The following is a 23,170-nucleotide window of genomic DNA, read 5'->3' as shown; positions in this document are numbered from 1 at the left end:
GAGCAGAAAACATCAGTCTCTAAAAATACAGTTTCCTCAGGTAAGACAATGACCAATGAGTCCTTAATGACTGTCACTGAATGTGAATATTTTCTCTTCCTTTTGTTTAATTGGGTCACTTTTAATTAGGTATATATTATGTAAATTTATGCCAAATTTAACAGAAAAATCATGAATAATGTTTTATGGAGTTGGAACAAAAACATTAAACTGACTTTTAGAACCAGTCATTATTTTGTAAGGACAACATTCTCTCTCATCACCTTGAACAAGCGATTGGATAAATTTCTGGTGAAGTGAGCAATCACAGCTGAGATTTAATAATATGTGACCTGAAGATACATGGTATGTTGTGACACAAAAATTTCAAATCTCTATGTAGTCCAGATTATCTATTTTTTTCCTTCGTCACATGCATATGGTATCGTATCTCAGGAACCAATGGCTAATTCTAGGTCACTAAAATTTACCCCAATTTTTCTTATAAGAGTTTTATAGTTATAGAGCTTACATTTAAGTCTATGATCTATTTTGAGTTAATTTTTTTTAGCTGTCGTTTTATATCTTTTTTTAGTTTTGTAAAATTATTGACTATTATATCTTCAAATATTGTTTCTGCCTCATTCTCTCTCTCTTTTTCTAGGACTCTAGTTACAACTATGCTAAATTTACTCACTGTGTCCCACATGCCTTTTAAGCTCTGTTTCTCCATTCTTTTTTCTCTCTGTGCTTCAGTTTGTGTATTTTTCTTGCCCTATGCTCAAATTCATTAATCCTCTGTTATACTGTGTCCAATCTGCTATTAAACCATAAGTTCTTGATTTCAGATATCCATTTTTTCATGGATTCTTATTTATGGATTCAATTCTCTGTAAAAACTTTTAATCTATTTGTCAACTTTTTCTTCTATTTAGTTATCCATCATCCTATTTTATAACAGTCATCTGAAAGCTATCATCTGGGCTCCCATATCTGGCTTATTTATGGGTCTTCTATTATCTATTTTTTCTTGATTATTAATCAATTTTTCCTGTTTTCCCACCTCATATTTTTTTTTATCACATGCCAAACTTTTAAGTTAAAACTTACAGAGAATACAGCTGCTATTATTTTCCTCTAGAGATAAAGACAGAAAGTAAGGGGAGGGTCAGAGACTGAGCTGGATTGGGATTGGGCTGCAGTTTCAGTGCACTTCTCATTTCTGTTTGTTCCTTGGTTGTGATTCCTCTGGGTTTTTGATAGAGAGTCAGAATGGTTTCTATCTCCTCAGCCCTGGAGATTCAGTTCTGACTTTGAGAGGTTTTAAACGCAGATCTTCAGCCTCTTAATCCGACAACTTCAAAAATATTGCAAATGTCTTGAGGGGGTTGACTGCAAGAAGGATGACTCCTCCTACATAGAGTTTGTTTCGTATGCAGTGGTAGAACATAGGGAGATTTTATTCTTTCTATCAGTCCCAGTCCTTCAGTCTCTTCTACCACTCCAGAATTCAGCAAATGTCTGGTGTTTGGAAAGCTGGCTGTATGTTTGGGGCTCCTCTACATTTCCAATCCATTATACAACTCACATGTCTGTTAAATGTTCCACTGGTTTCTCTTTTCCTGTGTAAAGTCTCTCTGCCCAGACCAAGCTTGAACAGTGCATGCCCCGAATCAGAGAAGAAAACAGCCAGCGAATGTCAGCCCATTTAGCCCAGACTTCAGCAAAAGATTTATTCAATTGCATTGTCCTTTGGGGGACAATGACTGAACATGTGAAGATGCCAAACTAAAAGTCTACATGCAAATATCACTGGGATCTTTGCAGAGGCAGGGACCAGAACAAGCAAGAACATAATTTCAGAGTAGATAAGTGTCATTGGAACTCAGCAAGATGAAGCTTGATGAGCAATACCTTATGGCAGTGAAAAGCAATAGCAGTGTTGTACTGAATAGAATCCAGTTCTGTTTCAGCTTGGACCAGAAAAGAGAATCAATTCACTTGATGGAGTAAGCGCCTGGGGTTCTTGGACAACCCAAGCATAGAGCTCAAGAGGGAAACAATAGACTGTCTGCTAAAAGATCAGGCAAGAATCCCAGACTTGTGGCAATATGGTACCAATTTTGAATGTTATATTACATTTAATCCAATGATCATATTAATAGAAAAGATGAATGTTGGGGTATTATGTAAAAATAATGCTTATTAATTTCATCTTATTTGGATGCTTTACTCATAAAGAGTAGGCTAATTTAGAGACTTGATAAAGATGCCTTTCACTTTAAGAAAACTGATATACAAAAAGCAAGCTAAAGAAAACTGGAGTGGGAGTTACTCACATTAAGCTAATTGAAACCTAGTGTGTGCTAAATATTGTACTTGGCACTGGGGATAGACAAAAAAGCTGATAACCTCTTGCTTTGGACTGAATGTGTGCATCTCTCCCCCTAAATTCATATGTTGAAGCCTTAATCCCCAATGTGATAGTGTTTGGAGATGGGGCCTTCGGAAGATAATTAGGTTTAGATGAGGTCATGCCAGTGGAGCTCCCACTGTGGGATTAGTACCCTTATAACAGAAACAAGATCTCTCTCCCCCTCACCCACACTCCCACCATGTGAGGATACAGCAAGAAGGTCATCTGCAACCTGGAAGATGACTCTCACCAGGGCTTGACCATGCTGGTACTTATTTCAGACTTCCCAGACTCCAGAACTGTGAGAAGTAAATGATTGTTGTTTAAGCGACCCAGGCTACAGTCTTTTGTTATAGCAACCCTTAGTCTGCTAAGGCACCCTGCTCTTGTGCCTTTGAAAGGTAAGCCTCATGATGAACTTAAAATGTGATTAAGTCAAGAATATATATATTTTTAACCAAGATATACTTGCACTCACTTATGGCTACTTAAAAAAATTTTTTCTAACCCTGCAATAATAGGATTCCTTCAGTAAGATTTACTTCTAGATACTGTTTTGCTAACTTTTATCAAACATAATATATCCTTACTATGAGAGCTCAAGTAGCTTTATCACTCCCCTACTGAGTTTAATTTAACTGGCCAGATCCAAATGGGAAAACCATAATGTCAAATTTTCAAAACTGGGCAAGTACCATGAGTTCTACAAGCATTTTTTTGTTCCTTTCTACTCCCTCATCAAGAGTAGAGAGTCTGGGAGGAGAAATGTGAGAAAGCTAGGAAGAAAATAAGGTTCACCCAAGAGAAGCAATAGCGGCGGCAGAGAAAACCTTAAAAAATACTGTACAGAAACTATGCAACACTAGGAGGTAAGACATTGGTGGGAAAGAGGGTTTTCGAGCCTGTTTCTTTAAAAATAGACGTCAGTAGAGAAAGGAAGTGGGCTAAGGTGGATAAACCACACTTCCCCTAAGACTATGATTGAGTCACCATTATTAATTCTGCCCGGCTGCCTATTTTATGGTATTATACCTATAAATCTTAATGCATAATTAGAGGTATACTTTTTTGTCTTGGTCCAAATTCTATTTGTTTCACCCTCTCATAAAGGATACTTGAGACTACTTCCTAGATTTGTCCCTTTAAGGCCATGGGTTCAATTTCTCCTGTCGCTTTGCTGATGGAAAATGCAATGTATGGAACAGAGGCCATAATCAATAAATCGGTTTTCATATATGCTTTTAGTTTTCAATATCTGGGGGAGGGTAAGACGGCAGCTGTTTCAGGGAAGATTTATACTTGGGAAGTTCCAGGTACATGCGCGACGTCCTTGTCCCTTAACCTGTGAAAACACAAGTCAGCGCCTCGGGGAGCGCCAGCCGCCGAAAGGCTTTCCTCCGAGGCCTGTATGTGGGGCGCCCGGCTTCCCTACTTCCGGCTCCGCCCCCTCCCCGGGGGTTGCTAGGAGACGTGATGTCACAGGAAGCGAGGCCTGGAATAGGCTAAAGCGAGGGGAAGCCTCTCCCCCTCAGCAACCGTAGCGCCGGCTGGGGCTCTCCAGCTGTTCGTAGGCCCGGGGGCGACGACCCGCGCCAGCGAGAGCCCGCCGCGACCCCGGCCGCCCCGCCGCCGCTGCGCCCGCGGGCTCCCGCCGCCCCCGCACCGCCGCTGGGGCGGCCGCCGGGCGGGCGACTCGGGTACGGCTGCCCGTGCTCCGCACCGGCGGCCGCTGTTCCCACAGCCCGCGCCGCCCGCCACGTCCCCGGTCTCGGCCGACCGCGCCGCGCGGCGGGTGACCTTTCCGTGCCCAGGGCGATGACGGCTCCCCGCTCCGCGCTCGCCCGGCTTCCGCGGCGCCGCGAGCTCCGGCGCGTGCGTTTCCCGCCGCCGCTGCTGTGGCTGCTGCTGCTGCTGGCGGCCGCGGGGCCGGCGCGCGGCTGGGAGAGCGGGGACCTGGAGTTGTTTGACTTGGTGGAGGAGGTGCAGCTCAACTTCTACCAGTTCCTCGGGGTGCAGCAGGTAAGCGGCGCCGCCGCGCGCGCCACGGCCGCTCCGGGGCAGAAGATCGTGCGGGTCGGGGCGGAAAGGAGGGGGTGGGGCGGGCTCTGACCCGGTTTCTTTCTTGGGAGCTGGCACTTCGGCCAGAACTCGGCCGCGCTCCTCAGCCGGCCCACGAGCGTCTCCCCTTCCCCCCGCCTCAGAGGGACTGCTCGCCCTCCCCAGGTCCTCCCCGCCCTGCACCCCTTCTCAAGTTGCGGTCTCGGTTCCAGGCTGGACGGTGCCGCCAGCCCGGGGTGTCCTTACCCGCCCTTTCCCCTGCCATCTGGGGGTACCCCCACCCAGCCGCCCTGGGGGAGGCAGGAGCAGCCCCGTCTCGCTGAGCTTCCCCCTCCCCAGCCCGTTCGTCCCCGCGCCCGGGTAGCCGCCTCCTTTCCTCAGCCTTTCCGGGAAGGCGGGCGCGCGTTTCGGCCCGCGTCTGAGTGGCAGAAGCTTCTTTCCTGCGCTGTACTTTGGAATCTGTTTAGCCCGTCGGGTAGGGGTTGGTATCGCAGTTCGGAAATCCGGAGAATTTGAAGCCCCCAGCGTGTCCCCTGGAACTCATACGCGGAACCATTACGTTTTCCGGGCAGCGGAGGCACTTGAGCTGCTGCTGGAAGAGATGCCCGGCCAGTAGCGCTGGGTCGTTCGGTTTTTCTTTTCCTCTCGTTTGTGACTTTAACCTGAATAGTCCGTTTCTTGCCACCTTCTTTCCACCTGAGAGTGGTCCGTGAGGGGAGATAACTGGTCTATCTGAATCGTACCGCCAAGGAGAAGATGACATATGGGGTGAAAGACTTGGGATTTCACACGTCTGCTTGAGCCCTTCATAAAGTACTTTGAATAGTTACGGGGTAAAAAATGTAAGATTTACCAACAATGTCATTCAAGGCACACTGCACATGACTAGATATGAAAAGTACATTTTCCCCCTATAGGTGTGAACTTTTGAGCTTAACACCTAATGGAAATTTACTTTGTAGTTAAACATAATTGAATATAAAACTCCTGTTGCACAATGATTTTAACGAATTTTATTTTTTCTAAGAGCTCTTAAAGTATAAGCATTCACACTTCAAATTCTTAGGTGCAAACAATTATGTACTGTCCGAATTCATTATCTTCCTGCCCATGGACAAAAATATCTCATTACAAAGTAAATAATGATGCAACCTGTGTAAAAATCATTAGTGAAAATAACTTTAAAGTCTTTTAAGAATGCCTTTAATATTGATAATATTTGTTAGAATTTATCATGACTGATTAAATTCTGTAGCAGGAGACAGTCTTATACATAACCTATCCAAAGATCTTGAAGATGCTTTCCAGTTATTCATGGTAAATTAAGTCCCTTTTAGAGAATACAGAAATTTAGTAGCAGTAGTTTAAATTTTAGATTATGTTACTCAGCTTGCATGTGAACTCTCATAGAATTTTTGTTTATAATTTCATGCAGTTTAGTTTGCAGAGTTAATTAGACAGTGTGAACAACCAGAGCACTTAACTATATGGGGAAAGATGGGAAATAAAGAAGCATAGATAATCGAGAAGATTCTCTGTCAAGGTAGAATTTGAAAAGGATCCAGAAAATTGTTTTAATTTGTGTTTCTCTACCCAGCCGTGTCAGAAGAAATTTTATTGTACCTAAGCTAAGCAGAGAAAGTGATTAAAACTAATTCTTTACATTACACTGAATCTTAACTTTATTGGACGACTTTCAGAGGACCAGAAATTTGGTAGAGACGAATGCATCCTATCTTAATTCCTTAAGGTGTAATTTTCAGGCCACAGCCAAACAATCTTTTGGTGACTAGCCAGATACAAGGGACCAGGACAAAATAGGTAGGTTACTCAGAGCGGTGACCTGGCTCTAGACACTCATCAGTTTTGTTGTTCATTCAACAGGGATTTATTTGACACCTACTAAATTTTAAGCACTGGGAGTTGGCTGGTATATAAAGGAAAACCTGTAGCCTCATGAAACGCACAGCTTAATAGGGGAAAACAGTATACAACCAAACAAGTAAATATAAATGTCAGATGGTCAGAGGCCAGGCAAGAGCTTGGGTAGTGTCTGAGGAATAGCAAGGCAGCCAGTGTGTCTGGAGCAGGGTGAACGAGGGAGGACGGTAATAGGAGATGAGATCAGAGTCATGGGGTTAGGGGAAGATCTTGTAGGGCTTTGTAAGACATTATAAGGACTTTGGCTATTAATTATAAGTAAGTTGGGGATCTCATGGGTGTGGGCATTGAACAGAAGAGGTACATGGTTTGACTTAAATTTCAAAATAACAAATGTGTTGAGGATCGCCTGTATTAAGTCATTAGGTACTTAGAGGGATAATTACGGTGTAGAACGTAGGTTGTACGTGGGTGGTATAAAGTAGTCAGATTCTGAATTTAACTGGAAAATACAGCTGTCAGGATTTCATCAATTGTTTGAATGTGGGATGTGGGGGGGGGAAATTGAGGATAATTCTAAGGCTTTGGCATCAGTAATTGAATACATATTTATGTAATTGCAGTTGCCACTTACTAAGATGGAGAAGCCAGGGATAGCAGCAGGTTAGGTTAGGGGTAAATAAGGAATTTGTTTTGGGGTCATGCTAAATTTGACGTTCAGGTGGTTATTTAAGCCTGTAGTTATAAGGAAAAAGGTTTGGGCTGTCGATAAAAATGTGAAGTCCCTGGCACTTAAGACCGTAATTTGAAGCCACAAAACCAGGTAAATTCACCAGGGGAGTGAATGTAAAAAGAGAAAAGAGAGGTCTGGGAGCTAAGCCTTGGGTTTCCAAACTTTAACTCAGGGAGATGAAGGGGAACCAGTAAAGGAGACAGAAAAGGGACAGCCAGTGAAGGAGGCAAACCAAGAAAATATAGCCTCTTTCAAGTCAAAGAAGTATTTTGATGAGGAGAAAGTGATCAGCTGGGTTAAATGCTGATGATAATTCAAATAAGATGAGTTCTGAGAATTGGCTGTTCAATTTAATGATGTGGAGGCCTTTGGCTACTTGAGCAAAAGCTGTTTCAGTGGAGTGATGAGATCAATTTCCCGGTTCAGGTGAGAAGGAAGGGGAAGAATTGGAAACAATATAAAATTTTTTTTTGAGATAGTTGTATCCCAGACTAGAAGCCAGGGATGATAGTGACTAAATGTGGCATTCATTTTATCCCCTTTCCCCCAGTTAGCTTAGTTACTCCCTAAACTCCATAATTAGAATAATCGATTACTTTAAGAATTTGGACCAGGCCACTTTCTGACTCACAACCTTGGGCAAGTAAGTTGCCTCATTTTTAGGACATACGGTATCTTCTTTATCTATTTACTTCATAGTTAGGCAACATAGTAGACACTTAAATTTTTATTGAATGATAAAATATAAACATGGTAACTAAAACTAAAAAGTAATTCCCCGGAGGAGTAGTTGCTTAACAGTTTTTACCCAGTAGGTAATATTTTTATATGGCTTTTTACAGCCCTCATACATCGAAGGAATCCCTTTCCCTGTATTTTTAGATTTCAGATTGTTCATAGGATGTTCCAATTTGGATATTGCATCTTTTCAGAAGAGACAGGTGAAAGATTTGGGGAGTGGAGGGAAAAAAGTTGTGTGTTATTGAAATATCTTCCATTAGTAACTTACATTCTAGGTCCCCACACAGTAGTTGTACTTCTAACAGCTGCTCCTTGGACACCTGTATTTCTTGTAGGGTCAATGGCAATTCTGTATTTTTTCCGTTGCCTATTGAAAGTCATTGCCATGACTTTCCTTATACTTCGTAAAGTATTCTAGCCAACAATTAAAACGTCATATTCATTTTTAAAAATCTGTGAACTGAAATTGTGACAAGCTTAAGTTATTTTAAATTTTGCAATGTTTACTTTCTGATGAAGTCAGAGTAGTTTTTCTGGTGCCAATCAGCCTTACAGATTCCTATTAATAGAGCTAGACATTGTGCTCCTTTCTCTTGTAAAATTTTTTTATCACTGCATCCTTACGTTTAAGTGAATGTAGAAACTTGGTTTTAAAAGAGGAAACGTTATTAAGTGCCATGTACTTATGAAATATTGGATTTTAATTTTTAATTAGAATGAGTGAAGCTTTTAAACTCTTTCAAACTGTATTTCAAATGTACAGAATGTATAAATGTACAGACTAAGCAGCCTGTGCAGGAGAGGGACAGTTACTGCCTGGTCATCCCATATCTGGGTGGGGAGGGACTCTCCAAAAGAAACAGTATCTCTTGACACTCTTACATCTCTCCACAGAGGAGTGAGTTGTTGGAGGGTGATTGCCTTTGGTCTGTTTTGCTTGATTGGAGAGAGCTAATCAGTCAAAAAGCTATAAGCCATGGTAATCAGTCTCTTCTCTTCCCCAAACCAGTAAGGCAATTATCCTGGACAGACTTTCCCTCCAGTGTGCTGTCTCAAAGTCTGGACTGGAGAGGGAAGAGCAAGCATTGCTAGCAAGCCCTCTTGGCCCGCATAACCTAATCTAAATTCTGCAGAAGCTTTTCAGCCATAAAGGTGATAATTACTTTCTATCTGCCTGACTTTTGTCTCATTTTTTGGATGGGAAAAAGCATGAAGTCATTAATGGGGCCTTCTCAAACCCAGTCTCAGTCCTTTTTAAGAAATTAAGAGGAAGATGTCTTTTATAATTGACTGGTGAACCTGTTCTGTGATTATCAGTGATCTACAACGATTCTTATCATGGATTCCATGGAGCTTGTGGTATTAGTTGAATATAGTCCAGTCTTTCTTCCGTGAGTCTGTTCCCTTGTGAATCCATATCTTATAATAACAGCTTCCCCATTTTCATTGTGGAGTACAAAATTGTTAGTCTGGGTGAGGGAGTTATACAAAATCTTGAATGGTAGATAACTTTCCAGTCATTTATATTCCTGATCTAGTAGGCATATCCTGCATAGAGTTAGAGCTGAATAAATACTTGTTTAATTGTATATATCTTTACATCAGATTGGGTAATCATAAAATTGATTTACTTTTCTTATGTCCACACTATTTAGTGGAGGTCGCCTGGGCATATTTTATAGGGAAAAGCAAGTCTTTTGTGAAAATTTTGCCACATAACCTAGAGCTGATTGAACAGAAATCCTCTTTTAGTGTTGTAAGTTTTCTTTTTTCTTTATGTTCTGAGTTTTATTTTTCTTTACACTAATTATGAATATTATGTCCTAGAATATTTTGTCTTTTATTACTCATAAATACACCTGAAGGTGAACTGGGAAATTGGGATTCGCCTCTGTTATTACAATTATTCTTTTTATATAGGTCACCATTTTACCGAGTGATTAGTATAATGTGGAGAATTTAAAACTCATTGTTTTATTCATTGTTAGGAATGAAACAGGGTGGGAGGGAGGTGAGGGTAGATACTTGACTTGCTGATTGCCGAGAACTTACAGAGCAGTTATAAGTAACACCAATACAAATAGTTTATTAAAATGCCTAGTATCTATATTAAGCCTCTTCTCGGCTTTTATGTTTTCTGTCAATGAGCTACTTATTAATTGTATATATCTTTACATCAGATTGGGTAATTGTAAAATTGGTTTACTTTTCTTATGTCCGCAGTATTTAGTAGAGGTTGCCTGGGCATATTTTATGGGGAACTGCTACCATATGGTCCTGGGAATCTGTTTGTAAGTCAGGCATTATTGGGTCTATTTGGACAGTAATAACATTAATTAATTTCATCCAGAATTAAAAACATTTCCAAGACCTCTCTTGTATCGAGATGTGCAGAGATTGAAAGAAAAGAGTTGCAGTGAAAAGAGAGACTTCTGATTGGGTGAAGCAGGACCCTAGACCATTTTATAATGAAGCTATAGTCATATGTTTTCAAAAGTCTTGATTTCATCGAAACACTTAATTTTGAAAGCTGGGTCCTATACTAATGAATGTAAAAATATGATTACTGTGTTTTAAGTAACCTTAGTGTTCCATTTTAAGAGCTAAATATTTGGTTTTTATATTTACTGAAATTTATGTGTAAGCGTGTCATTAGGATTTCATTAGAAATTTAATCGAGAATTTCTCTCATTCCCATCCTTCTTGATACTAAATTAAGGTTAGGAATAATTCACTTTTTCAAGTGTTTCTGATTACCATTATCCAGCAACTGAATCTCATGTAATCAGACATGTTGCTTGATTTCCTTATGTTAGAGAGAAATGTGTAAAACAGTGTGCTTCATTATTAGACGGCTGCCCATTGTAGTGCCAGTGAGTAGCAAGCATAAAGATCTGTGCAGCTGCACAGTTAGCTAATAGAATTTGAATTAAATATTAAAGGTGAGAGTAAAATCACATATTAAATAAGGGACATGTCATAGAATAAGTAGCAGTATTAAAATGGAAAAGAAGCAGTATTAAAATGCCACTGAGAACAAACACTAGAATTCTAAAAGGGAGTAATTTCTTTAGTTAAATTCTGGAATACAGGGTTGAGCAAAAGTGAGTTTACCATTGTAATACAAATAAATAATACAAGAATTAATAAATAATACAAGAATAAACTATTTTGTATATTCATAACTATAAACTTACTTTTGTCCACCCTGTAATACAACTCCTGGTTATATATGGTGCAAGAGTTTTAAAAAGCTGCATGAGATCCTACTGTCGCATGTATAGAGAGCAGTAGTCAAAAGGAGTTAACACCAGAAAGGTCATTTTTATCATTTACTGGAAAGGTCTGAACAGACTGTAGAGAAATCCCAGGGTCCACTTACATGCCTGCTAAGGAAGATAGAGACATCTCATTTCTGGCCAATACTTAAGGACTTTATACCATTAAAATAAATTAGGTTAAGGAAGCTGACTCGTGTCTAATTGAATTTATACATAACCAAGAAGTCTATGACATTTTGGATTTTTTTTTATTGCATATCTTATTAGCAGTTATTTTCAATGACCACACTTTTAGTTAACAGATAAAAGATTAGTAACTAGGTTCTTCTTTAACTTTTTAATAGTAGTAATAGTTGGTGATTAAACTTGATTTAAGGAAGTTAACACGTATGTATAATGTAGGATCATTGGAAATTGTGATTTTACTTGCAGTTAAGTGTATCTGGTGTTTTCGTATGGATCTTTTACCTGTGGTAGGAAATAGACTTCCTGTGTTTAAATAAAGTGTTTTAGTTGAGACATTTTATAAAGTCAAATAATTGCCATGCTGTGCTGTTCTATAGTAGTTATACAGAATTAATGTATGACTTTTTGTATCACACCTTTGGAAGTATAATAGGGCTTAACTTAGAGTAAATTAGATTGCTCTTGAAATTAGTTATTGTAGAAAGCTTCACAGGTCGTCAACAATGCTGCCATCTCTCAAAACATCATTGAAACTTATTTTAGCCCAGCCGGCGTGGCTCAGTGGTTGAGCGTCGACCTAGGATCCAGGCGATCGCGGTTGGATTCCTGGTCAGGGGGCTTGCCCGGGTTGCGGCCCGATCCCCAGTCGGGGGCATGCAGGAGGCGGCCAATCAATGACTCATCATTGATGTTTCTCTCTCTCTCTCTCCCTCTTCTTTCCTCTCTCTGAAATCAATAAAGATATATTTTTTTAAAAAAGGAACTTATTTTAAATTGCTTTTAAAGCATATTTCGCAGGTTACCCTCATTAATAGTAAATCTTTAAGATGGATTTGATATTCGCCTATAGCTATAGTCTTTTGGAACTAAATTTGGTGACTAAATTGGATTAGCAAGCTTGAGTAAATACAATTTGAATTGATAAAGAGATCTGAATATAAGCTTCACGTAAGGCTCATAAGCTGGTTGAGGACTGCTTTCAAAGAAGAGTTCCAGAGACATTTAGAGTGATAGCAACATGAAGTAAATCTATAGCCTTACAAAGTAACTGGATGTATTCAGTAAATGACTTTGGAGTGCTTATTACTTTGTGGGTAGCAACTTTTTATTACCTACAAGAGAAAAATATACAAATAAAAATTATCTTAATTTTAGAGGTGGGAAAATACTGAGCTAGAACAGTGATTTTCAACCTTTTTCATCTCCTGGCACACATAAACTACTAAAATTCTGCATCCCACCAAAATAATTTTTTTGCTGATCTGACAAAAAATAGATATAATTTTGATTCATTCATATCCAATGGCTATTGTTGTGTTGGCTGTTGCCTTTTTTTTTTTTTAATCCTCACTTGAGGATATTTTTCCCATTGCTTTTCAGGGAGAGTGGAAGGGAGAGAGAGAGAAACATCAATTGGCTGCCTCCACAGGCGGGGGATGGAGTCTGCAACTGAGGTACGTGCCCTTGGTCAGAATCAAACCCAGGACCCTTCAGTCTGTTGGCCCACACTCTAACCACTGAGCCAAACCAGCTAGGACATGGCTGTTTTCATTTTTTTATTTGACAGTCTAAGGGAAAAGAGGTCAGTGTCCCTGACTAGTCAGGTGTTGCATGTCTAAAAAATTCTTGTGGCATACCTGTTGAAAATCTCTGAGCTAGAAGAAAAGATTCTAATTATCTGCCTGCTTTTTTCCCCTCTAACATTTAAAAAAAATATGTTTTCATTGATTTGGGGGCGGGGGGGGGGGAGAGAGAAACATCAATCAGCTGCCTCCCCTCTGCATCCCAACCAGGGACCAAACTCACAACCTGGGCATGTGCTCCAATCGGGAGTTGAACTGTGGACCTGGGACCATGCTCAACCAACTGAGCCACACCACTGAGCCACACCGGCCAGGGCTATCTACCTGTGTTTAATATTAAAAACAGGTATCAAAAAAGTATTCATTATATAATGTTTTCATAAAGCTAGTTAGAACAGAGTGGTAGAGGGACCAGAATAAATGTTAGGGATAGAGTCAGTAGCTGAATATACCACTGAGGGAGAAAATAGGCCATACACCCAATGAGGGAAATGTACATGGAAAAAAATGTATAAATACAAATATAAATGGTAATGGAGTAATATCTCCATCTTGTGGCGTGCTTTGGATATTGTCATTAAAAATATTGAGGGGTTGGTTGTATTTTCACAACCGCAGGCATAAGTAAGAATAAAATATGAATCAAGTGCAAATAAAATATGGGTCAGATTATTTTGCAGTGCTTTGAAGGGACCTTTAAGACCGAGCTTCCCACCTGGTGTGCTGCAAGCAATTGTGCTGATTTAGTGATGCCCTCCCTTGGGTGGCCTTAGCAGTTTACTCCAGTGTGTCTCACAGTGATTTTTTTCCCCCCAGGAAAATTTATAACTATAAGATTAGTCCTAACAGAATTTTTGCTATATTAAAGATCCTTATTAGCTCTCATAGAAGCAAAAGAATCTGGATATAAAAGGAATGAAGAAGTCATAGATGAATTAGCATCCTTAAGTTACTTGATTGCATACTCTGGATGGTGGAATAACCATTAAACATTACCATAGTTTGCAGTAATGTAAAGGAATACTTTAATGATCTGTAACAATCCTCTGTGTAAAGAGAATACAAATTACTTTGGAATACATATATATATACAAATTCTGAGTAGCCTAAAGTAATATTTTGTGACATTAAGAGATAAGGTAATATGTAATTTCTAAATCGTGACTGACATATATTTCAGATTTTTGACAGATGACAGACTTTTTAAAGCCGTTGATCTCCCTAGAGCAGCACTGTGCAATAGATATATAATACAAGCCACATAATATAATTTTAAACTTTCTAAAAGCTGTATTTAAAAACATAAACCGGTGAATTTAATTTTAATATTTTATTGAATATATAAAAATATTTCAACATGTAGTCACATTTTTAAATATTATTGAGACATTTCACATTCTAGCTTTTTTAACTAAGCCTTCAAAACTTGGTATGTATTTTGCATTTATACTTCTAGTATCCTTCAATTTAGATACCAAGTTTTAATTGAACATACTTGATCTGTATTGAGATTTTTATAGAATGTGTAGCTAATAAGTAGATTAATGTACCCAAAGCCTTCCAAACTGAAGAATCAAACTCCATACTTTCCAGTAGCTGAATCTGAATCAAGTATCATTTTAAACTTTGAATATCAACTAATCAGATAAAATTAAAAATGTGGTTTTGACTTGCCTAGTGCATTTAGCAAATATGGCTGTTGGCCGCCATGCTGGGTAGCACAGCCTTAGAGAATTAACATTTCCTTGTTGTATAGATATATAAATATATCTAAATATTTTTAAATAAAATCACCAATTAGTGTTTCTGTTTTGTCAGAGACAGTTTGTGGTTTTCTTCTTCTTTTTTGTATGTTAACCCAGTATAGCTTTTGTTGGTTTGCTTTTATATCGTTCCAATTGTGCTAGGTATCATCATATCATCTTTCTACTTAGTTATCTGTACATTTTGTCCCTTTTTTTTTGCCTGTAAAGGCTGTTGATCTAGACCATGTTGCTCTTCTAGGAACAACAGGTTCTGAATGTCCACGTGTAGAGGCCTGTCTGCGAAGGGAGTTTTCAGGCAAACAGTTTCATTCAAATTGGTCATTTACTTTTGCTGGTTTGTCTGTCATGTTTTGTAATTCTTAAAATGTTATTAACATTAGGTTTTTAATGGTGCTTTGACCAAGAAATCACCAGTGTTTCCACTTTGTAATTTTAACTTTGAGATTGCAGGTTCTCCCTATTTAGTCTGAAACTCGGCCATCAAATATATTGCTAGCTGTGAAAAATTCACTATATTCTCTACTGCCATTAAATAATATCTTTAATTAGCGGTTTTAAAAAGAGATTCCCAGATGAAGTTCTATTTGTGTGGCATTCTTTGAACTCTTTATAGTATCAGTCAGGGACTTCAGACATCCTTTTTAATAACCCCCTCTGCCACCTCTACATGCTGCTTTCCTTTGGACTGAATAATTAATTGCCAAACTTTTTTGCCTTTTGCTTTTTGTAATTTCATAAGCAGCGGAGGAAAACAAAGTAGATCTTAACAGTGATGGTTCTTATACCTAGCTGCTGTTGTTTTAAATAGAAATTGCACCGGGGTCAGAGGTCTTAAAAATTCAATGCTGAGGGGAAAAAACAACAGAAACAGAAGTTAAAGAACCTGTAATAGAATCCTGAAGTTGGGAGAAACCATACCAATATCTAACTTATTTCCTCTTAATAGAAATGTCTTCTTTAGCCCTCCCCGCAGATAGTTATTCAGCCTTTTTTATTTATGTCTAATAATGGGGATTAGGATCTAACCTGTTAAGTCTTTAGATAATAATACTCAGTAGAAATTTTATTCTTATGTAAAGCCAAAGTCATAATTCTTATACTTACTTTCAACTTTATTTGCAGTCTTCTTTTAAAATATCCCTGAATATATATTCCCTCTAAATTATTTTTCTGAAATGCCTTACAATAAAATGCACAAGGGAAATAATCACTTATTGATTCTCTGCGCAACAATGGGGTTATTTAAAAATAACCACAGTTCTACCCTAGCCAGTTTGGCTTGGTGGTTACAGTGTCGGTCTGGACTTGGGTTCGATTCCAGCCAAGGGCGTATACCTTGGCTGCAGGCTTGATCCCCAGCCCCAGTCTGGGTACGTGCAGGAGGCAACCAGTCGATGTGTCTGTGTCACATCAATGTTTCTCTCTCTCCCTGTCTTCCTTCTACTCTCTCTGAAAAGCAATGGAAAAAATAACCTCAGGTGAAGATTAAAAAATAAATAAATAACCACAGTTCCTTGTATAGTGATTATACCTCAATAAAGCTGTTTAAAAAATATAAGCAACTGTTGTACCTTCATCTAGTATAATGCCCGTTATACAGTAGGCCTTTGTTCCTTGTTGAATGAATGATAGTATGTCTGTTGCATGATCATTTTTTCCCACGCATCATTGTGAATTTTATAAGTGAGAGACTGATGTGAAAAAAATACAGGTAAGCTGAGGGACTTACTTGGTTTCATGGTCTTAGAGAAGACCCAGGCCACCATAGTTATAGTTGTCTTGGAACTATACTAAGCATGTTTCTAGGTTACTATAAATAATGCCCGAAGCTCATCAAAGTCAACATCAGGAAATTTCTGGAAGTTGAAAACTGAAGATGACATGGGGTATGCCAGCTTTCCTGATATGGACCAATTGATTAATTAAAATTGTACCCAGAAGTAGTTATAGACTTTTAAAGCAGGGCCCCTCTATACAGTTTTGCAGATTGCGTGTCTGCTTCAAATCTATCATTGTGATATAAAATGTTTAGACTTTTAAGATTATTGAAGAAATTATATGTAGGTGGTTAAACTCTGAAGGGAATGATTTTTCTTTCATAATTAAGGTGTCATATTTCTTTAGGTAGAATTTTAGTTTTCAGGTCCATCTTTAGTGGGAGTTTCTCTCTTCTTTTTATTCACCCCTCCCTAGGGGCTTTATAGTGGCTTTTACTCCTTTCCCTGACGTACCAAGATAAGAACTAGCTCTTCTATAGGCGGCTTAGGGCTCCCTCCTGAGGTTATATTGAGGCCATTGCAGACCCAGATACCAAGGCTGCAGATTCTTTGGCCTGGTCTCAGCTGTGGGGTTGAAACCATGGCCTCTTAACATCTCAGATCCATAATATTTTTATAAGTTGTAGCCTCAGGCAGTGGCTTTCTCACTTTTTACATTTTTTTCCACATGTGGTAGAGTCCCACTGCAACCGTTGATTATAAGCATAGAGCCTGGCTCTGAGCCCAGGCCTTGGTAGGCTACTTTTAGTCATTACTGTGTGAGTCAGACTTCTCATTTCTTCTGCCTGCTTGTAGGTGGGGAGCTCAGTAGGCTTATAGCTAAAGCTCTATTTGTGGGTACAAGTTTCCATTTGTTTTTGTTTACAGAGATACTTAACTAGTTTTGCTGGTTTTTGTTTTTTTTTATGATTGCTATATGTTTACAATTTTCTCTCTTTAAATTTTAACATTGGTACATATTTTGAGTAGGGTTTTAGAGGAAGTCCCTCAAGTACTTGCAGTGCTGCTTTGACCCTGGAATGTTTATTAAAGCTACATTTCTTTTGTAATAATTATTTTTAATCTTGTTTTCCTATTATCTGAGAACCTTTTGCTTATTATCCAGAAGTGTAGTGAGGCCTATTATTCACAGCTATATAAGAGACTGTTACTTAGGCACTAAAAGGGATGGTAAACCAGTCTATGTCCATATCTATCCACTATTCTGAGACTTATCCCAGTTTGAGCGCTAAAACAGGAGAGTAGCATTTCTAAAACAATCGGACCTCACCAGGTTTTGAATGTGGTAATAAGTAGATTCATGATCACAGAATGACATATATGGCCCTGCTAGTGGAGATGCCCACAGGAGTCCTGAGCCTAGTTAGAAAAATATGCCGGGGGAGAAATAGATATTGAAACTCAGGCACATGTCAGGGGGAAAAATGCTGGAGGAAATGAATGGTTCTAAAGTGAAATTATATGCAGGTAATTTCATGTTGACTCTTTGAAAATATATACTATTAGAAACCTCTTAGAAAGACTTTCTCTTTCTGGGCTTAAATAACATTCTGTTCTCTCATATTCAGTCTTCAAAGATTCACAAAACAAAATAAAAGACAGTGAGGGTTAACTGCCCTGAAAACCATTTTAGTAGGCAATTTGATAGACAATACTAAAATCATAGAATTTTAGTGGATATTAACCTCATGGAATTGAGTGAAAAAAGCTTCAAGCAGTTTATAGAGTCATATTTGGAATGTATTTTAAATGACTTATTTTAAGGCAAGAAATATACAATTCAGATTTATAAGAAAAGATAAAGGGTCCTTTCATTTTGGATTCACAGGACTTAAATATAACCAGTTTACATTCAAAATGAGTAACACATTTATTTTGTAATTATATATACCTTTAATATTGAATTGTTAATCTAAGGGAAGTCTTTAAAGATACTAACCTGGAAGAAAACAGTGGTATAATGATCTTTGAAAAGATATTTCACTTACAGTCATTGTTGCTTTTCTAATGTGGATAACTCTGTATCTGCAGCAGTTCTTTGCTGTAATGTTCCTAATCTTTGTTTTTGTGACAGAATAGAGTCTGCACAGCTATCTAGATTATACTGTGAAATTATGATAACCGTGTTTTCATATTTGTTAATTCACTAGTTCTCTTTACAACATTAATAATAGTAGAGAATTGGAAAAAATCAAAGTATAATAGAATATTTGAGTAAATTATGACATATTCTTGGTATGATATGTAATCATTAACAGTATTTGTGAAATGTACATAACAACAGGGAAGAATACTTATAATGTAAGTGAAAAGCCAAATATGAAGCTGTATTCACATTGATTATAATTTTGTAGGAATTATATATATGCACAAAGGTGAGATAGTAACATGAACTAATAAAGGTTTGAATTGTGGGATTGGTGTAATTTTATTTAGGGGTGACTGTTTAATTTAGAGTTCTGTTAATATTACCAATATATACCCATGTAAATTCTATTACTTTGGAAAGAAGAATGTTATCTAATTAAATCACAATTGGATAAACTAAATTAATAACATATCTTCATATTTATGAGATAAATTGTACGGATATTTTAAGTTGCTTTTAACCCATAACCTATTTAAAATTATAAGTGGGAAATTAAATAAGACAAATAACTTTAGACTAAAAACACCCATGTGTTTATTTTCTTATTTAAAAAATATTACCAAATAATTTCTCATAATTATTTCAGTGAATCAAAATTCATCATAATTTCAGACTTTTAATCACTTGAAAAATTAATAGCCTAGGTCAGATGAAGTACTAGCTTTATCGTCTGTGTTGAATAAAAGTGGTTGTGCTCTGGCTGGTGTGACTCAGTTGGTTGGACTGTCGTCCCATGCACTAAAGGGTCACAGGTTCAATTTCCAGTTGGGGAAGACGCTCAGATTGTGGGTTTGATCCCCAGCAGGTGTGCATATGGGAGGCAACTGTTCATTGTTTCTCTTTCACATCAGTGTTTCTCTCCTCCTCTCTCTCTAAAATCAAAAACATATCCTCAGGTAAGGATTAAAAAAAAGTGGTGGTAAATATAGTTTCATTCAGCTGTGGATATAATTGTGCATTCTGGTAAAAAACACACCAGGGTATCCCAGCCAAGAAAACCAACTATGAGACCACAGTTTGAACCTCTGATCTTTGTATTACACATTGAATGCTTTTATATATACTGTATATCTTTAATTCAATAGCTACTACTGAACAACCAGCAACAATATAGGCTATTTATAACTCTAAATCCTCACGGTTCTTATAGAGTTGTGCTGTCCAGCACTGTAGCCACTAGCCACAAATGACTATAGACTTCTTGAAATGTGGTCAGTTAGACTAAGCACATGAATTTAACATTTTATTTAATTTTAATTAACTTAAAGTTTTAAAACAGAGTAAGTATAAACTATTTTCCCATTAAATAAATCTTTATTTTTGGGGCATGACTACATTTTATTTAACCATCAAAAATTTAGCTATGAATTGAGATGTACTGTTGGCATAAAATATACACTGGATTTTGAAGACTTAATATTTAAAAAATAGTTTAAAATATCTTAATACTTTTAAATATTGATGTGGCTACTAGAAAATGTAAAGTTACACATGTGGCTCCCATTATATTTTTATTGGACAGCACTGTTTTATTGCAGGCATTGACAAACTATGACCTGCGACCTGTCTGTGCTTTAGACTTCTGGTTTAGAGCATTGAATTCCAAAGTGGTGAAGCAGGTACTTGTATTGCGCAGGGGTGCAAAAGATAATTGTTGGCTTCAGGAAGAAAATGCTAAAGCTTCTATTCACTTATATTTATTTCATCCTTTAAATATTTATGTCTTATAACATACTATACAGTATACCATATAGTAATAGACTACATATAAGTTAATGAATAAGTAAATATGTAAAATTTAAATATAAATACAGAAGTTAAAATGTTTTTACTGATAGGTCATATGATAAAAAATATTTGGAGACCATTGTTTTAGAAGATGTACAGGAAGAGAGAGAGAGAGAAGGCAGGACTTTTGGAATGCTAGAGTATGTTGCTCAGCAAATTTCTCCAAAAAATAATGGTAAAACTTGACAGATTGTCAAAAACAACCATTTTAGGACTATGAAAATTGACCAAAGGAATAGATAAATTTAGAAGCATTAATTAAAAAAATAAGGTAGTGAACTCGGCTCGTGTGGCTCATTTGGTTGAGTGGTGTTCCATGCACCAGGAGGTTGCTGGTTTGATTCCCAGTCAGGGCACATGCCCAGGTTGTGGGCTGGATCCACAGTGGGGGGCATGCAGGAGGCAGGTGATCAATCTCATTGATGTTTTTCTCTCTCTCCCTCTCCCTTCCTCTTTTTCTGAAAAAGTCAGAACATATTCAAAAATAATAATAAAATGCTTTAAAAAAATAAGCTAGTGAACTTAGCTTACTCAGGTAAGATAAGTAAGCATCTCTCCTTTGCCGGGTAGCTTGGTTAGAGCATCATCCCGATACACCAAGGTTGCAAGTTTGATTCCTGGTCAAGGTACATACAAGAATCAACCAATGAATGCATAAATAAGTGGAACAACAAATCTCTCTCTCTCTCTCTCTCCCCTTCCCTCCCCCCTTCCTTCCTCTCTCTAAAAATCAAGAAATAAATTTTTTTTTCCCCCGGCCAGGCGTGGCTCAGCGGTTGAGCATCGACCTAGGATCTAGGCGTTCAGGGTTCGATTCCCGGTCAGGGCACATGCCCGGGTTGCGGTCTAGATCCCCAGTCGCGCGTGCAGGAGGCAGCCGATCAGTGACTCTCTTATCATTGATGTTTCTGTCTCTCTCTCTTCATCTCCTTTCCTCTCTCTGAAATCAATAAAGATATATTTTTTTTAAAAGTTTTTTAAAGATAAGTAGGTATTTATGGCATTTTTGCCTGGGATTGTACCCATCTCTCCTTCCAGCTCCATCTGTGAGGTAGTTTTACCATGGCAGGACAAGCTGTGAGAACCAGTAGCTTCACTGCTGGAAGTGGCTCACTTGATTTGGAATGAAGCATGGAAAATCTTTTGTCTCTGGAAGTAGTCAGTACTAGCTCTCTCAGTGGCAAACAAATGGGGAAGGCCAGGATCACTGCCTGCCTGAGGTTGTGATCTTGAATAGGGGAAGCAATAACCCAGCAGAGTAGTCAGAAAATTAAGAGATCCAGAGAATATGGCAGTCATTGTGGGCCTTGATAAGATTGTGACTTGGAAGGCTATGTACATACACAAGGCTTCATTCACACTTAGAGGGCTCTAGCTATTCATATGTTCCTGGCTGAACTGAGGCCTTGGGCATGTACAGATGAGACACAAGGGATCCAATAGGAAATAAGAGCTTCAAAAGGCTTATAAAATACTTAAACTTTGAATATGTTCCCCAACTGACACACAGACCCATCATCAGAAAGTGGAAGTTTTACTGGCCCAAGATGTTGGAGCATAACCTCTGACCAATGATTGGTTAATCGCTAAGCTATATTGATGCAGGGACAACATCTAGAAAGCCAGTCTTAAAAATAAAAACAAGAAGGGGAAAAACAGAAACCTTGAGCATGGATTTCAGCAGCCACACACCACACAGAAGATAGTCCCCATAGAATAGTCCCAGGCAAGTCATGAAAAAAACAAAAACCAAAAAGAAACAAAACAGCAATAATAAGCCTCAATGCAAAGGAGTATCAATCTAAGGTTGCTTCCATATATTAGCAAAATATTCCAGTTTCAACAAAAATTATGACACATTCAAAGGAACAAGAAATTGTATTCCATATTCCGGGGGCAGGGGAGAGAAGCTATTATTAGAAATTGTCATTTAGTGGGCCCTAATGTTGTATTTAGCAGGCAAAACTCAAAGATGATGTTATAAATACGTTCAAAGAAATAAAGGAAATCATGTTTAAGGAAAAGAATGATTACTGACTTGGCAAGTGGAAAATACCAATAAAGAGAAAGAAATTTGAAAAATAAAGCCAAATAGAAATTCTGGAGTTGAAAATACAATAACTGCAATGAAAAATTCATTAGATGAAATGAATCAACAGATTTGAAATGACAAAAGAATGAGTGAACTCAAAGATAACTTAGTAGAAATTACTGTTTGTAAAGCAGAAAGTAAAAAGGAAGAAAAATGAGCAGACTCAAAGACACCATCAGGCATATCAACTAATGAAAATCCGAGATGGAGGAGAGAAAAAGAAATAGAGGGAAAGTAGTTGAAGAAATAATGTCCCCAAACCTACTAAATTTGACAGAAAAAAATTACACATCCAAGAAGCTCAACAAACTCTTAGTAAAATCAGTCCAAAGATATCCACACCTAAAAAAATTAAAAGAAAATCTTGAAAGTAGAATTTATAAAGTCACAGACAGGATGACAACAATATGTTTTAATAGCTGACTTCACATCAGAAACAATAGAGGCCTGAAAATAATGAGATGGCTTATTCAAAGTGCTGAAAGGAAAAAGGAAAACTTAACCAAATAGTCTAAATACTTCAAGATTATAAAAATAAAGACATTTCCAGATAAACAAAGATTAAAGAAATTTACTGCTAGTAGACTTGCCTTACAAGAAATTCTTCAGGCTGAAACAAAATGAAACCAGGGGGTAATGAGAATCACGTGAAGAACAAGCAGAAAAAACAGAAAAATATAAATAGTAGGGAAATATATTTTTTATCTTTTTCCCTCTTAACTGATTAAAAACAATTACA

The 23,170-nt window shown here is 37.9% G+C and overlaps 1 protein-coding gene across 1 annotated transcript in view; it reads left to right on the top strand.

Moving 5' to 3' along the window:
* The first annotated feature begins 4,160 nt into the window (after positions 1 to 4,160).
* Positions 4,161 to 23,170, top strand: part of DNAJC1 (DnaJ heat shock protein family (Hsp40) member C1) — a 195,556-nt gene continuing 176,546 nt past the window's right edge. Inside the window, exon 1 of the mRNA XM_087825451.1 lies at positions 4,161 to 4,414. Coding sequence (XP_087681577.1) covers positions 4,211 to 4,414 — 204 coding nt within the window. The 5' untranslated portion in view covers positions 4,161 to 4,210. The remainder of the gene's footprint in view (positions 4,415 to 23,170) is intronic.

The sequence above is a fragment of the Miniopterus natalensis genome, chromosome 1 (genome assembly GCF_054644295.1).
Source record: "Miniopterus natalensis isolate mMinNat1 chromosome 1, mMinNat1.hap1, whole genome shotgun sequence".
Lineage (NCBI taxonomy): Eukaryota > Metazoa > Chordata > Mammalia > Chiroptera > Miniopteridae > Miniopterus > Miniopterus natalensis.
Note: the sequence above shows the minus strand (reverse complement) of the source record. Positions and strands in the feature narration are given on the sequence as shown.